The sequence below is a fragment of the Eumetopias jubatus genome, unplaced genomic scaffold (genome assembly GCF_037043125.1).
Source record: "Eumetopias jubatus isolate StellerSeaLion01/CBP00866 unplaced genomic scaffold, mEumJub1_p1.0 scaffold_4, whole genome shotgun sequence".
In the NCBI taxonomy this organism is placed as follows: domain Eukaryota; kingdom Metazoa; phylum Chordata; class Mammalia; order Carnivora; family Otariidae; genus Eumetopias; species Eumetopias jubatus.
The window spans coordinates 72,795,245-72,812,640 of record NW_028274810.1 but is presented as its reverse complement, the minus strand read 5'-3'; the positions used below and the strand labels follow the sequence as shown (position 1 = coordinate 72,812,640).

Below are 17,396 nucleotides of genomic sequence, written 5' to 3'. Positions count from 1 at the left end.
GTAAATAAACTAGGAGAAATATTTGTAATTGCGTCTTGGAAGGTTTATATATTTAATATATGCAGAGCTTCAAAAAAAAGAGAAGATTGTTAGCTAATACTGTGGTGTGATCATAATGCATTATAGAAGTGTATCAAATCAACATGCTGTACGTCTTCCACAGTGACATAACTTTGATGTCAATTATATGTCAAAAAAAGCTGGGAGAAAAGAAAGAAGAAAGAGACCGATAGCCCTGTAGAAAAATGGGCAAAAGATAGGAACAAAGGTAACAGAAAAAGAAGTGCAAATGACCCCTTTATATATATATATAACAATGTGCAATTTCACTTATAATAAAACAACACAGATACTCCTATCAGACTGGCAGAACTGAAATGTTTGACAGCATGTTCTCAGACATCACTGGTGGGTACTACAATGGCACAATCCCCATGGAGGGTAATTTGGCAATTTGGAGCAAAATTACTTATAGGCATTTTCCCTTTGACCCAACCAATCCACTTCAAGGAATCCATTCCAAAGATATACTGGCAAAGAGAAAAGACATAAACATGAAGTTATTCATTGTAACTGCTATTGGTAGAAGCTACTTCACAAAAGACTGCAACAGCCCAGGGGACCGACTGAATAATACTATCAAGTATATAATTCTATATACTACTATGGAGCGATCACCACAATATATTGTGGGTGGAAAAAAACAAAACAAAACAAAACAAAACTTAGTAGGCAAAACAGTGTATTTAATATACTATCTCTTTATTGAATAAAGAAATAAACACTGTACACACACATATGTATTATGTATTTGCTCACATCAAAAATAACAAAAGAAGGATGAAATAAAAATGAATTCATTATAGGAATAATACTAGTATGAATAAAATAAAATGAATTTAATAATAAAAATACTGTATGGGAATACAAGCAACAGGAGTCAGGCAGAGAGATAAGTGTTAGACTCCTCTGAATATATCTTGTTTTGTGAGTTTAGTTTTGGCATTGTGTAAAGTTTTTTATCATCATAAAGCAAAATTAAATTAAAATGAAGTATAAGCAACCCCTAAAAAGCAAAAGCAACATGAAACAAATGAACTTAACTCTAGGTATCATTGATGAATTAAACTCCGCAGAATTATTTCAAGTGGCAGAAGCAAAATCATTTGTCTGTACTTCTCTAGTATGGTACACCCGAAGGCAGAAAGAACTATAAAGAAATTTTAAATTGGTTTTAGTAATGATAGTATTAGTAATGTTATTCTGAAACTGTTGTATTTTCTACATGTACCTGTATGTGTGTATGTATTAAGATAAAGCAAATAAGCAATTGTGTTAATATCACTATAAACAAGAATGTCTACTTAATTGAAAAGAGATACAAATATAAAATAAAGGAAGCTTCCATAGATGACTTTTATGGTATGTGAATTATATCTTGGTGAGGCTATGAAACAAGAGAAAGAAAGTACAAATCTTGTCATCCTGAATTTGGATTGGGAATACTAGTATAAATGCATGATGTATTTTCTCTTTAAAAAAGTATTTCCTGCTTTGTCCCCCTGAAAAGGCCTGGGGAAAATGACTAACCCTAGCAACGTGAGCCACCTGGCCATCAAGATGGTGGTCTCTAAATACCATTTCCAATGAAAAGGAACCAGGGCTCCTTGGAAGATGACCGACTCCAGGTGGAGGCAAGAAGTGTACAGGATGAACGTGGGACATCTTTAAATACTAGACAGCAAGGTTGTTTTCTAAGATTACTGGGGTACGTCAGAAGGATTCAGGAGCCAAGATGAAAAGGCCAAAGGGAGAAGAAGAGAGAGGAAGAAACCTATGGATTTAAAAGAGACTAGAGACCAGCCCAATTCAATGTGTGGCCCATGCTTTCATTCTGATCTAAATAACCAACTATTAAAGTAAGCAACAACAGCAAACATTAATGAGGTAATAGGAGAAATCTGAAATTGACTGTTGCTATTAAGAAATTATAGCTAGTGTTTTAGATGTGATAATGGCTTTGAGAGGAGTTGCTTAGGTGTGGTTATGGTTTTTAAGGTGGCCTTACCTTATAGAAATTAATGCTAAAGTATTTTATGGATAAAATGGCATGATTTCTGGGAGTTCCCAAAATAATATAGAGAGTGGAAGGAGCTAAGAGAAACAAAACTGACCATGACTGATAATTACTGGATCTGGGTAACAAGTCCATGAATTTTCACTGTTTTGTTTTTCAACTTTTGTGCATGTTTGAAATCTCCCATAATAAAAAGTTTTAAAAATATATCCCCAGGCAGGAAAAAAGAGTACCCTTTGCACAAAGGTGCACCCAACTAGGAGCAAGAAATGTTTGAGGAGGCTGGCTCCGTCCGTCAAGAAATAAAGAGAGGCTGCAAAATGAGCAGCTAAAACATGAGGACCCAATAAAAGAACAAGGAAAAACAGATAATAAAAATAAGAAATAAATAGGTTCTACACTAGCGGCAAAGAGTTTTAAGAAATGCTTATCAGACCCATGTCGTGCTTTTTGCCAGGATCTCTCCCATGAATTATTTTTGTTCATCACTTACGGTCTTCATCAGCTCTAGCTGCTTTAACAGACTACCATAAGCTGGGTGGCTTCTCAATAACAGAAATGTGTTTCTTACAGTTCTGGAGGCTGAAGTCTGAGATCACAACACCATCATGGTCGGGTTCTGGTGAGAGCCATCTTCAGGTTCAGATGGCTCGCTTCTCCTTGTATCCGTATATGGTGGAAAGAGAGCCAGTTAGCTCTCTGGCCTCTTTTTATTTTTTATTTTTATTTATTTTTTAAAGATTTTATTTATTTGGCAGAGAGAGACAGTGAGAGAGGGAACACAAGCAGGGAGAGTATGAGAGGGAGAAGCAGGCTTCCTGCTGAGCAAGGAGCCTGATGTGGGGCTCGATCCTAGGACCCTGGGATCATGACCTGAGCCGAAGGCAGATGCTTAACCAACTGAGCCACCCAGGCGCCCCTCTGGCCTCTTTTTAGAAGGGCACCAGTCTCACTCATGAAGGCTCTATCTACTCTCATGACCTGATTACCTCCCAAAGGCCCCCATGACCGCACACCATCACAGTGGGAATGAAATCTCAACATACGAATTTGAGGGAACACAGACACTCAAGACTGTAACACTAATGTTGGAACTGGTATTTTTTTGGGTCAAGTGTTCACTCGTGTATCCATGTACATTTGATTGTTGGGAGTCAACTTGGGTCACGTTACCAGCAGCTTACTGTTTTTGTTGTTTGATCCTGTCTTTATGTATTGAGAGAAGTTGCATCCATTTGCGTAGTGATGTTTTCATTATTATAAAGTGGAAAAAGAATCTACGGAGCTTAGTACAGATACATACCAAAAGGTTAATTGCCTTTGTGTTTTAGGATTATGGGTATTTTTTATTTATTTGTGTTTGTGTGTTCACCCATCAGTATTTTTTTCCCCAAAATTAACACTTATTACAAGCTACACCATAAATAAGGCTTTTTTTAAAAAGTAAAAATTAACATAATGAACTTTCTAATCAGCTGAATAACACAGGGAAAAGGAGAGGAAAAGGAAAAAAAAATATGTTGAGAACGTCTGGCAAGATCTTAGGAGATTTTATTAGCATGTGACAGCCAGTACCTGTTGGGAAGCAGACAAAATCCTGTCCAAGCCTGACTGAGAAACTTTGCAAACATTTTATAAGCTCAGTCCCGACGCAGGAGAGGTTCTTGGTGCGGGCTTATCCAGGGACCTTGTTTCCTTTGCTGTTACACATAGGCTGTGGCCAGGACCCTCAGTGCCTCTGGGAGAACATCAAATATATTAATGTACTTCGATTTGATCTGCCAGGTATGAGAAACACGCATGCCCCCTGTACACAGAAGAAAGCATGCTAACTCAGAAGTCCAAAGGAAAGCTGCTCTGCAGGGAATGGCCTTTCTGTGCTGTCAGGTGTTGACGACTTCTTCCTAGCCATGAGTAAGGGGGGGAGGGTGTTGCAGGATGGCAAGTTTTCTGCCTCTTTCAAGTTCATTTCAAAATCTCTAATAATATTAGGCCTCCAAGTGATTATTGGTATTATTCCTCCTGGGTAGGGTGATCATGATGGTTAGTGAGGATGGAAGTGAGAAAGGTTTGCTTGAGTTGGAGTATATTCAGAGGGCTAAGTTCTAGCTCCTGGGCTTATAGGGCCTCTCCTCCAGTCTTCAGGTTTTCAGGGGCTGATCAGGTTGAGTTAGAAACACAGGGATGGAGCCAAGGCCTAGGCCTCCTCCACACCTTCATTCTTGGCCAGCAAGACCCCAAGCAGGCCCTGCTTCAAGAATCAACACATAGTAGATGATCAGGTGCTGGCCATGTTCTGGGCCACCAGGTACCCCGAGAAAGGTCTCAAAATCCGGTGCTAGTTTCCATGGATCCCTGAAGAGCTTGGTTTCTCCCGTCGTTCTCCCCTCATTGCCATTTCAATCCCTACTGACTGTCCCCACCACCCACAGCCGGCACCCTGGCAAGTAAAACTTTCTTTTCCCTTCTCAACTCAGCATCATCCCGCCCTTCCATCTCTCCCCCTTTCCCTCCCATCTTTCCTCCAGGCCAAAATTACCCCCTCCTCTTCTGCATGTGCCCCTCCCCCACCTCCTGAGGAGTTTCAGGTCCCCTCCATCCTTGTCTCTGCCAGGCTCCTACCTGTGCGAGGGCTCCCTTCAGCCCTGCCTCCCGGCCACAGGATGCTCCAGTTTTTCTCTTCTCTACCAAACGTCTGCCTCCTGTGGCTGTTCTCCCTCTCATCGCGAATTCTTCCTCCTCACCCTGGGTGGTCCACCTCCCAGAATTCTCCAGGCACTAGCTGTCTTTGGGTCTCTTTCTGCTCACCTGGTCAGTGTGTCACCTCCATGTTCCCAGGCTGCAGGGACAGTGTAGGTGTGTGCCTGGGTCGCCTGCCAGAGAGATTGCCGTGCTGCACCTCCATGCGGGCCGAGCGATCTTGCCTCTCCACCCCTGTAGCCGGCCGTGTGGGGACTGGCCAGACCTGCCCCTTCAAACTCAGGCTCCAGTAGATAAGCTGTGTCAGATGCCGCACAGCAGCTCCCCGCTGACCAGGGGCAGGGAGGGTGCTGGAGCGGGAAGGTGCTTCTGGCAGATCCTCTGCCCTGACAGATGTGCTGAAGAGCCAACCTGTACTCCCGCTTGTTGCCTTTGGGGATCCTCAACAGCCCTGTTGTATTCCAGGTTCTCCAAGCCAGCACCCATGTTCCTGGATGACTCTTTCCGCAAGTGGGCTAGGATTCGGGAATTTGTGCCGCCTTTTGGGATCAAAGGTCAAGGTAGGTCGGGAGCCCTGGCCCACTCTCTAGTAACATGGGAGCCCTCAGCCTGTCTCCCTGCAGTCAGGACAGGACTGTACCCTCAGAAGTCCCCATGCTGGGGATCCACTCCCCTCCCTCCCTCTTCCCCTCCCTTTCTTTCTTCCGACTTCAGTGGACTGTTTGTTTACTTCAGAGCCCACCGCTTGGCCAGGGTCAGGCATACAGCAGTGGAGTGGACAGTACAGTCCTGCTCCTTAAAAAAGCTCCAGTCTAGTGGAGACCCGGATACTTAGAGTGCGGGGCAGTAAGGGCTCTGACAAGGGAAGAGCACGGTGCGATCACAGGACAGGAGGCCAGGGACATCTGTGCTGGAGGACCAGATAAGAGGGGGAAATCCCTGAGAAGACAGAGGCCATCCCCGACAAAGACCCCAGCCTCCTCCATCATCCCCTCCTTACTACCCTGGTCTCTCCTCCAGTCCTTTCTTACCCTGTCCCCTGTGCCCTCAGAACGGTCCCCTTCCATTGCCTTAGGGACCTTGCTCATGCAGCTCCCTCCTGACTTAAGACTTTCCCGCCCCTGACAGTTTAACAGTTCTGTTGCCTTGTCAAGTGCCTGCACTGTTTCATGGCATTGTAGAGTTTGGGCTTTTAGGGTCAGACATTGAGGGATCAGATCGGTACTACTTCTTTACTGGCTGTGACCTCGGACAGGTTACTTAACCTATCTGTGCTTTAGTTTCTTCATCAGTTAGATGGAGAAGAATACTACCATTATATTAGGCTGTGGTCAGAATTAAGTAAGATCACTGTTGAAGGCGTGATATCATTTGGCCAGGGGACTCAAAAATACATGAATCCTCCACTCAGTCAGTCCGTCCCTCCCTGAAAAGACAGGGACCGGCAAAAGGACTCTGGAACGGGAGTTTTGACCTCAGATCCCCAAAGACAAATCCAGTGGGTAGGGCTGAACCATGTGAAGAACTCCTTTTTACTGGGTGCAGGTAGCTAAGCAGCCTACTCTTCTAAATCCTTGCTCCAGACTCTGATTCTACTAAGCTACAAAGACCTGGAAAGGCTGGTACCCAGCCCATTGGCTAGCGAGAAGAGAGCACCTGCTAGTTTATGCCCTTTCTCCTAATGTCCCCTCCTAGAAAACAAACACCCAAGCCATAGCCTTGAGTTTGGCCAATGAGTAGCAATATGCTTTTTCTTAGAGGTGAAATGGGAGGTGGGAAAAGGGGGAGGTCTGTGCCCTTCCCTGAAGCCCTGCAGAAGGGATGCCTGAAAGCACTGAGTATAGAACCCTCCTTAAAGATCTCTTCCTTACCCATTCTCCTTCAGCTCCTGGGAAGATTCGCTGTGCCTGCTGCCTCCTCTTTGCCACCACTTAGTCCTGAGCACCCTCTTCCTTCCACCACCCCAGTGACACTGCTCAGTGCCCCCGTGAAATCCAAAGGGTCTGTTTCAGTCCCCAACTTGACCTCTTGGCTGCATCTGACAGTGTTGTCCACCCTGTCTTTTAAAAAAAATGATGGGGCTGTTATTTTTAAGTTGGGAGGCATTCTTTCTTTACATGGAATACTTCAGGCATATAAAAAAGAATGAAGGCTAGTACAGTGAGCACCGTGTACTGTGTACCTAGCTTAAGGAATAAAACATGAAATACAGTTAAAGCTATGTGTAGCCCTTCCCGTTCTATTCCCCTCCTCCGGGAGACCGTTAGTCTGGTTTGGGGGTTATTGTTCCAATGCCTGTGTATCTATTTCTGTGACATATTTACATATCCATTGAAAATGTATTGTTTTTGCATATTTTTACATTTTACAAATAATATTGTGTGTGTGTGTGTGTGTGTGTGTGTACTTTTCAAATTAATTTTTTTGCTTCTGCTTTTCAGGTTTATCTGTATCAGTACACATAGTCCAAGGTCGCTTCTTTGTTTTTACTGCCGTGTAGTAGTCCATGTACCACATTTAATCTGTTTTCCTTTGGCAAACATTCAGTTTGCCTCTAACATTTACTATTACAAACAGGTCCGCAGCAAACCTCCTCGTCTCCTTAAACAAATGTGTGAGCGTTCAGATGCTGTCTTCCTAGGAAGAGAGTTGAACGATCTTAGTCTACGCACATCTACATCTTTGCTTAATGTTATTAAGATGCTCTCCACTGTGGCTGCACTGATCTACTTACTTTATCTCCAGATCTCTATGTACATTATCTTTCCATCTTCCTAACGACTCTGCAGCGTAGGAATTGCCATCTTCATTTGAAAGATGGGGAACTAAAGCACGAAGAAAGTAAGTGATTAATCGGAGGTCACAGAGCTCTGAAGTAGCACAGCCAGGATTTGACCCCAAAGCCAATATCATTATACATTATATTATAATGTTCTCCTTATGCCAGAGTTTGAAAAGAGAGCAGTTCCCATCGCCAAAGCCAGAGAGAGGCCAAGAAGAATGAGGTCTGAATAGTGGTCACAGGATCTGAGGACAGAGGTCCTGGGCCCCTTGCTGAGGGTCTCCTGAGTGGAGTGCAGGTGGGCAGATACCAGGCCTCAGGGGTTGGAGATGGAAGGAGGCAGAGACAGGCTGGCAAGACCAAGACTGGAGATCGGCAGTGTTGGGGGCGGGGGGAAGTGAGGGGAAGACAGTATCAGAGAATGAGGCAAAGGGGTCTGAGTTGGGAGTTGGCAGAGCCCACTCGAGCTCTTTAGTGTTAGTGGCCTTTGTCTCTGGGCACATCTCGGACCTGGGAATCCATGTCCTGGGGCCTGACTGCAGAGCCTCCGAAAGCCAGAGGAGACCTCCCAGGAAGGGCTGGGGAGCCCTGGGAGAGAAACTGCATGCCGGTGCTGGGGACTGGCTCCAGGCAGAGGCGAGTGTGCCTGCCTGTTCCCCTGCCTCCGTCTCGTTCCTCGGGGCTATAGCTAGGCCAGTGGCCCAGCCCAGCCTTGTGCCCAGAGCTCCCTCCCCACACTGTCACATCTACCTCCACCCTGCGCAGGGGCGTGTGCCTCCCCCCCATCATCTGCAAACACTGCACGGGCACGCCAGTGACCCTCTAACAGTAACCTCCCTCCTCTGTCCACAGACAATCTGATCAAAGCCATCTTGTCAGTCACCAAAGAGTACCGCCTGACCCCTGCCTTGGACAGGTGAGCCACTTGCTACCCAGCCCCCTGCCCCTTGGCTGCCTGGCGTGTGCAGAGGCGTTGAGACCCTGCCAGCCCTGGCTGGACACAAGCAGATTCTCCAGCATGTCCACAGGCGCACACATAGCGCCCATGCTGGGGTGGTGAGCAGATAAGATAAGGGGCGCCATCCAGCTGGCCTGCACCCCCTGGGCTGTAAGCACTTGGCAAGATATCTCAGTCCTCAGCCGTCAGAGGTCTGAGGGTAAGGACAGAAGACACTGGGCTGAAATCAGCCCAGCACTGGGACTGAGAGCCCGGGTGGTCGAGGCAGGTGAGGGGGCCAGGGCTTAAATGCAGGAGGCAGTGACAGCTCTGAAGCCAACGGACCCTGGAGGGGTAAGCCCCAGGCGGGAGGAGCAAGATGAATAGGGCTTTCTGATGGCCAACGGGAGCATGGGGGCTTCTGAGCTGAATATAAGCCCAGCCTTGGGTCCCGGAGCCTCCAGGCCTGTCCTCTCTCTTGAACTCCACCAACGCTTGGGGAACCTTTAGCCTAGAATGGCATCTTACCAGAGGCTCCTTCCTCACCACCCGGAACTGGTGCCCTTGCCCCTTCCACAGCCACGCTGTCCTGGAGAGTATCTGGGACTAGGGATGTCAGAGTCCCAAGTGGCCCAGCTACCCACAGTATGGCTTTGGCCTCAGAATGCTGCCACAAGCCCCTTGGTCTTCCCCCATCCCAGCCTGCACCTGACCAGAGGGGTAGGGAGAAGGAGCCCTAGTGGACAGCTCTCTAGAGGTCTCTGCCTCTCTGCCCTCAGCCTCAGCTGCCGCCGCTGCATCATCGTGGGCAACGGAGGTGTCCTTGCCAACAAGTCTCTGGGGTCACGAATTGATGACTATGACATTGTGGTCAGGTGAGCTCCCCAAATCAGTGCCTCAGGTGCCTGAGTATCCTGGCCCAAACCCTCGTTCCCCAGTCCATTGAGAACTGTCTGTCTGTCTGGCCATTTGGGCTGGAGGTCAGCAAAAGCCTAGAGAAGAACCTCTAGGTTTGGAGGGCTCTGGAAAGCTAGGTGGCTCCAGGTGACCCGACTCCCTGTTCTCTGCACCTGGGGAATTCTGGGGTCATAGTCCCTCCCCAAACACGAGCCCACAGGCTCTGTGCAGTGAGCCCAAGGCAGGCTCTGACTGGGCCTGCTCTCTGTAGACTGAACTCAGCACCAGTGAAAGGCTTTGAGAAGGACGTGGGCAGCAAAACTACACTGCGCATCACCTACCCTGAGGGCGCCATGCAGCGGCCCGAGCAATATGAACGCGATTCTCTATTTGTCCTCGCTGGCTTCAAGTGGCAGGACTTCAAGTGGTTGAAGTACATCGTCTACAAGGAGAGAGTGGTGAGCTCCCCATGCACCAGCTCCTTCCCCTCTTGTCCTGGCCTTGCCCAGCTTCCAGGTCAGCCCCTTCCCCTGAACCCAGCAAAGAACAAGTAGGAACCTTTCAAAAGAAGCGTCAATGACCTAAAGCTGAAAGACACCCAAACTCAGCCAAGGGACAGAGAGGCCAGGCAGTGGTGTGGGCTCCTGGAGCTACTATGCCTGATATCTGCCACCCGCCCAGATGCCCAGACTGCGTATGCTTTTCCAGCCTTCTCTAGCCAGACCCCGAGTCCCTCCCCACCAGACCCTGCAGGCCCTTTCCTGGCCTTAGGTCCCCCTAGAAGGAAAGCTTTCATCTGGCTAGCGTCGGTGTCACTCCTAATCATCACAGTCCCCCGCCCTGACCTTGTAGCAGCCTCCCCGAGCCCCTTACCCTCTGCGAGGCCTCTCTGACTCTCATGTGAATCCACCCGCATTCCCAGCCTGGGGAGGAAAGCCTTGTCTGGACTCTGGGGCTATTCTGTAGGGATAGCAGACCCCTCAGTGAGCTTGAGGGGGCCAGTTCCCAAGCCCATAAAGTCCTGGTCTCTCCCCACTTTGTACTTGTACTGCTGACCTGCAGCTGGATTCCCCAACTGCCACTGAGTCTGGTTGCACTTCGGGAGTGATCGGATTCTGTCCTCATTGTTGTAGGCAGGCAAGGGCCTGGGCCCATTTCTCTAGGGAGATTGTGTGGCCAAGTAGGGTGACTGCTCCTTGGGGGACCACCCACTGAGTCCCCTCCTGAGTTCCCTTTTTCTCAGCTCTGGGCCTACAGGGATACCTGCCAACATGTCCGGGCCCATTCCCCCTCTCGCCTCAACCGGCTGTCACCAGCCACCTCAGGGGAGGGGTACTGCAGAGTTCAGGCCATTCGTCTTCTAATACCCGAGCCTCTTACCAGAGGAGAATGATGACAGATGGCCTCCGCCTACAGTTAGAAGCTGGTTGTTCTTTCTGGAGGTTTAGAGGCGGGTTCGGGGGTGGGAACAGCTTAACCTGCCTAAGGAGGTCTCAGTGCAATTTGGTTTAACTCCACAGCCCTTTCCCAAGCAATGCCAAGTGCAGGCAGTGTCAAGTAGGTAGCAAGCGAGAGATAAGACAGAAGTCAGGTCCAGAAATTCAGGTAGGTGGGAGAGTGGGGAAGGGGGACCCACCCAGAGCCAAGCTGAATGAGGCAGCCAGGCTCCACTGGGTCTAACTTGGCGCCCCAAAGGGGAGGAAGGGGATTGGCTTCAGCCAGCTCCAGCTGCAAGAAGGCCCATGCAAACCAGGGAGAGAAATGGGGGCTGAGGGAGCACCCCTCTGTTTTTAGAACCATGGCCTGAAAACTAGTATCCTCAGGGCCCGCCCTTCTCTCTGCCTTGAAGGCAACAGAAGTGGGATCACGGATAGGCACTTCTCAGGGGACATGGGAAGGAATTGGGTCTGCCTTGGTGAACCTCCAGGGAGCCTGAGGGCTGCTTTCTCGCCCTGGCCTCTTGCCTGCCGGCCCAGCCCCTCCTGGCACATCCTCTGCTCTGTCAGAGGAGCTCCTGGACGGCAGGGGCCTCATCCCGTTGGTTTTTTTTAAACCCCTCAGTGCCCAGTCATCATAAATGACCTGGTGTTGGCTCAAACACCAGATCCTGCTTCCTGCTGAGCAGACCGGGATCAGACAGGCAGGCCAGGGAGGGTGATTCAGGGCAGCCAGGTGGATGTTGTCACCTGTTCCTTCCAAGAACACCAAGGTCAGTTCATTCGAGGCTCTTACAGTTCATCCAAGGAAGTAAGGAAAGAAGGCAGAAAAGGAGGGCAGTCAGCTAGAGTCAGGAGACTCCCTTTGCTCCCGCCACTCAGGGAGCAGACAGCAGGGCCTCACTATTCCCAGGAAGACTCTGAGGTTCTCCCCGCTGGCCTGACCTTGGCTGCAGGCTGACCGAAGGTACTGGAGCAGTTGGGATGAGGAATTAGGAGCTCTGCTCAGGCATGCACTCACCCATGTGGATGTCTGTGTCCTGGCCTGGCCGTGCCCAGGGATGTAGGACCAGTCTTGTTTTAGTGAGAACTCATTCCCAGGGTTGGTAGGGGTGAGTGAGGAGAGAGAGGGGACCGGGAGGAGTCCTTTGAAATTCCATGAGCCTTCCCTGGCTCTCAAGTCAAAGATAACTTGGGCCATTAGAGTGAGCTGCCAGAGGAGAGCCAGTGATGCCCATGGCCTCCCCAACCCTAGCCCTTCTTGGAGACACAGGAGGCCTCTCCTTTAGAACCCTTCCCTACCCCGAGCCCAGGGCTGGTGCCTTCACAGGACCTCTCCTATGCTCTACTTCACTTCTCTGGCATCTGAGACCCAGGTAAATGTGGGGGAGGCTACTTCTCCAGGCCCTTCCTCTCTGGTGCCAGCCACCTGCTTTTCCTGCTCCTGCAGCGATGTTTCCAACCGAGAGCAGCCTCTGGGGAGCTCTCTGTACCTGCCCGGAGCCTCACCTGTAGAATTCTGGCAGGAAGGAGGCAGCTCTGTGTTTGGGAGCCAAGGCCTGACTGGGCAGGGCTGGAACGGGTATTAGGCCTCGCTCATGGCGTCTGCCTGCCACTTGCTATGTGCACGGCTGCTCAGTGGGTGTGGCTTTCTGGTACCCAGGAGCCTTGATGGGATCTGGAAAGGGAAAGATGGGAAAGGAAGACTGAACAACCCAAAAAACAGCCTGTGCTAAGACCGGCCGTACTTTCTTCATCCATTTGGGGGCTCTTCCTGTCACCATTTGTGGCCATTTGGTTCCCTGACTCACTGGACGGCTGCACAGATGACTCCAAACAAGTTACCTAAAGGCTTGTTTTCTCCCAGCCCCCAGGAGCCCTGAGCTAGGCGGCAAGCTTGGAGGAGTTCCTCCTGCCTCCGCCAGCCTCCCCTCCCCATGCCCAGGATGCCTGGTAACCCAGAAAGGAACTGCCCTTCTAGTCCCCCTCCTCTCTCGTCCACACTCCTAGGAGGCTGGCCTCGTTGCTGCCGGGCCTCGGACTGGGTGTTAGTTCAGTGAGGCCCCGAGACCTGGCCTGGGCGGGTATGGGTGTGGTTCCAGCCCGGCAGGGGGACAGGAGAGGACAGGGGCTGGAGTTGGCCCCTGGACAGCCTCAACACAGGCCTGACCTCCCAGCGGTAGCTCAGGCCTTGGGGAAGGAGGGAGGGGCCTAATGCACGAGTGGACCGGGCCCCGGAATTTGGAAAGGCAGCATAGTTTAAGAGGGGAACACAGATCAGGCCTTAGAGTCAGATAGACTTGGGTTTAAATTTAGACTTTGTCACTTGTTAGCTGGGTTACCTTAGGCAATAACTTGCCTAAGGTAACTTGCCAGGCCCCTTAGATTTAGTCTCATCCATTAAAAAGGAGTAATACTACCCATCATTCGGGATTGTTTTAAAAATTAAACCAGGTGAAATATAGAAGCACCTGGCATGGTGCTTGACACTTAGTAAATGCTGTCTGGCAATGATTAATGCTATTTATTATTTCATTATTATTATTATTATTACTTTTATTAGTGCTGTTAGAACAGCCCAGTGGCACTGGGGAATAAGGATTGTCTGTCTAGGCTGTAGGGTCTGACCTAGGAGGTGACTTAAAGCAGGGGTCAGAGGCCAGGCCCAGAGGAAGGAGACTCAGGGCCTCCTGGGAGAGACAGCAGGGGTGGGCTAACGGTCCGGGAAATCCCCAGAGCAAACAGGGCCACCAGGTCCCTGTATATGAGGCCTTACTGGACCAGGCCCGAGATGGGGACTGAGTGTCCATCTGCGCCTAAACCTATACTCTGTTCCAGGCCAGGGAGGGATGCAGAGCCTTAGGAGCTCAGTATGGTCATTGCCATTGCCTCACCTTAGGGGAGACTCAGTGCAGGGTACCTGGAAATGGCGCTGAGGCTGGCACACACCGTGGCCTCTGCTGACGAAGCTTCTGCTGAGTCAGCATCCGTGATCCCCCCACCACCCCACCAGCTTCTCCCCTGTGAGGGCCAGGAGGCCTCTGTGCTCATCCCCTCGGCCGCATCCTAACTGCTGCCCCTCCACCCTCAGATAAAAAGTGCTCAGGGATTGGGGTTCATGCCGCCCCCGCCCCCTGTTCTTCTCATCACTGTCATCTGTGACCTCTTGGTTACTGTGCCTTGTGATCAGTATTGTCACTGCTGCCTCCTCTCCCCACCGCCTTCCTGCCTCCCTCCCTCCTCGTGCTCCTCCTGCTCCCAACAGCCTCGTCATAGCCATCGCGTATTAAGCTCTTCAGTTTGCCAGACTTCTTTAAATTCCTTCACTTGGTTCTCATAATGACCCTGTTAGATCAGTACTGTTATTATCCCCCTTTGGGGGATCGGGAAACTGAGGCACAGGGAGACTGAGTTGCTTGCTCAAGCTCACACAGCTGGCTAAGTGGTAGAGCTGAACTCACACCCAGCTCTGACTGCTTCTGGGTCTTCCTAAGAATAAGCCTGACCACATCCCCCTCCTGCTTGGAATCCTCCCATCAGTCAGCTCCCCCCTCCTCCCCTACAACATGGCCCATGAGAATGATAAGAATTGTGGTTTACTGAGCCCCTCCACCTGCCAGGCCCTGGGCTGCATGATTTCCATGCAGTGCCTCAGTCAACAGCCCTCCACGGCCAGACGATGAGTAGAAGTAAGTGTAAGGGTAGCACCTGGAAACGTGTCAGAAATGCATCTGGGGCTCCACCTTCAGCCTTGAGAATGAGAAACTCTGGGGGCAGGCCCAGCAGTCTGTTGTAATGAGCCATCCAGGAGGTTTGGATACAGGCTCAGCTGTGATACAGCCAGACTCCATGGCACAGCACCCGTGACCTGGCCCCTGCCAACCCCTCTTTCTTGCACCCGACATACAGCCTCCGCTCTGGCTGTGTCAGCATGGATATCCTGTTTCCAGCCTCCATGCCTCAGTTGCCCCCCCTTGGCCAGGCCATCGTAGATGCTCCTCTTCAGAGTCCAGTGAAACATTCCTCGCTCTGTTTTACTTGAGGGTTTGCTTCTCTGTCAGCTCTTACAAGCCCCCAGAGGACAGGAACGGTCGTGTTTTGTCTCTCCAAGTCCATCACCTCCAGCAGTGTCTTAAACATAGTTGGCCATGGGGCGCCTGGGTGGCTCAGTTGTTAAACGTCTGCCTTCGGCTCAGGTCATGATCCTGGGGTCCCAGGATGGAGCCCCGCATCTGGCTCTCTGCTCAGCAGGAAGCCTGCTTCTCCCTCTCCCACTCCCCCTGCTTGTGTTCCCTCTCTTGCTATGTCTCTCTGTCAAATAAATAAAATCTTAAAAAACAAACAAACAAACAAACATAGTTGGCCACACATAAACGAATCAGTAGGTGTGGAAACTGAGGCCCTGAGTAAGGCAGGAACTTCTGGCAGAGTAGGATTCCAACCCAAGTCTTCCGACCCTCAGTCAGGGCTCCTTCCTCTCAGCCAGGCTGTCTCCCTCTTTCATGGCCCTGAGAGGTCGTTCTTTTAGATCCAGGCCCTTGCTCTTCTTTTGCCTCTCCTGAACATCTCTTTCCCTTAGCCATGTTTGATCTTCCTTTCGCCAGTCAAGATCACTCTCCTTGATGAGGAAATGAGAACTGCCCTGTCCCTGGTGCTCTGCATCTTTCACTTGTCTGTCAGCCTCACGGAGCCGGCCCCACGCCGACTCCTATTTCTGTTCATCACTTTTTCCAAATATAGCTTTCAAAAAGTTTTCTGACCCTCTCCTTATAGTGCACATCAAGGTAAATTCCAAATGGCTAAAAAGTAAAAATATAAAAATACGACCAAAGGGAACTTTGAAGTAAATAGAATAGAAATCAGATCCCTTGGAGGGAAAAGAACTTCCAAGGGATAGACGTGCTAGGAGAAATCAGATTTAATAATATATGAAAATGTATACTGAATTAACAACAACAAAAAGACTGGAGATACCACAAAACTTTGGAAAAGTATATTTGGGAAATATGACAGACAAATGGTTATTGTTACGAAAGTTGACAAGAAAACCATTAGGACCCCAGCGGATAGAAGGGCGGGAGACTGAACAGATGACACGGAAGGAAACATAACTAGGAACAACAAAAATGTGCTTAACTTTCTAGCAGTCAGAAATCCATGCGAAAGCAATAGGGTGCCTTTATCACCTACCACATCTTTAAAGAATGTGTTCAGGGGCACCTGGGTGGCTGTCGTTAAGCGTCTGCCTTTGGCTCAGGTCATGATCCCAGGGTCCTGGGATCGAGCCCCGCATCAGGCTCCCTGCTCAGGCTCCCTGCTCAGCGGGAGGCCTGCTTCTCCCTCTCCCACTCCCCCTGCTTGTGTTCCCTCTCTCGCTGTCTCTCTCTGTCAAATAAATAAAATCTTAAAAAAAAAAAAAAGATTTAAAGAATGCGTTCAAATTATACATGCCGCTGGCAAGAGTGGAGTGACAGGTGCTTTCAGAGGCCACTGGTCAGAGTGGAAATGGGGACAAGATTTTTGGAAAGGAAATGACATTTGGCACCAATAGCCATGATCCAAAGGAAGGACAATCTGTACACAATGATTTTTATTGTAGTGTTATTTATAATGGCCAAACCCAAATATAACCTAAGGGGTTCATTATGTAAGTTGTAGTTTAACGACTTGGAGGAGTGTCAGCGACCCCGCAGCAGGGCTGGGCTCTCCTACCAGCGTTGTCACGGCTGCCCCCACCCCCACCCCTGCTGCTTCCTGCGGGCAAGGTCACCTCAGCCCTCGTCTTCGAGTTTCATTTTCCTCTTCTGTACGGTGGGGATAGGAACAGCTTCCTCGTGTGGCTTCCTGTCAGGGCGCTCTCAGGAGTGAGCGGGTCAGTGCCCTGGGCTGCACTGGCCACATTGTCCTCCTCCCGCAGATGACCATCACCTTCTGAGAAGTGAGATTCAGCCAGGCAGGGGCCCAGGAATGAGTGTGTCAGGGAGGGCAGCGGGCCCTGGGCACAGGGCAAGGGCCACCTGGTCAGGGAGGTCCTGCCACCCCATGTCTTGGCCTCCGGGACACTTAAAGAAGCCCAGGACCCTAACCAGCTGCCTGCCCCAGCCTCTGTACATTCTGGATGAAGTTCGGGGCACAGAGAAGAGCATCGGTGATGAGTGTAGCATATTCGGTGAATCGGTATAACTGGCGTGTGGCGTGAGTGCAGTCGTGCCCCGAGACCTGGCCAAGAGGGCCCCTGGCTCTCCTCCAGCCACACCCCTTGCCGTGGAGATGCCCACCGAAGGACCATCCTCACTTGGTAGACCATTACCGGCAACTAGAGACCTCAGAATTTCTTGTGCTAGCAGGGCCAAGTCCACTTCCATCCTCCCGAAGACAGAATACGCCTCCATGTGCAGAACTGGAAGGCCAAGGAGGGCTGTTTGCAGAGGCTGGGAGCAGAAGGTGGCTGTGGGGGCTGGGGAGTCCGCTCACGTGTGCACAGCACTTCTCATGGTGTGGGGTGGGAGCGGGTGTGGGGAGAGAAGGGAAGCAGGCTGGGGCTGGCTCTTCTCACACCACCACGGC

The 17,396-nt window shown here is 50.1% G+C and overlaps 1 protein-coding gene across 1 annotated transcript in view; it reads left to right on the top strand.

Moving 5' to 3' along the window:
- Positions 1-17,396, top strand: part of ST3GAL3 (ST3 beta-galactoside alpha-2,3-sialyltransferase 3) — a 171,417-nt gene that overhangs the window by 140,353 nt on the left and 13,668 nt on the right. The window contains exons 6-9 of the mRNA XM_028123443.2: positions 5,243-5,337; positions 8,412-8,475; positions 9,276-9,371; positions 9,665-9,851. Of these exons, the coding sequence (XP_027979244.1) occupies positions 5,243-5,337; positions 8,412-8,475; positions 9,276-9,371; positions 9,665-9,851 (442 nt within the window). The remainder of the gene's footprint in view (positions 1-5,242; positions 5,338-8,411; positions 8,476-9,275; positions 9,372-9,664; positions 9,852-17,396) is intronic.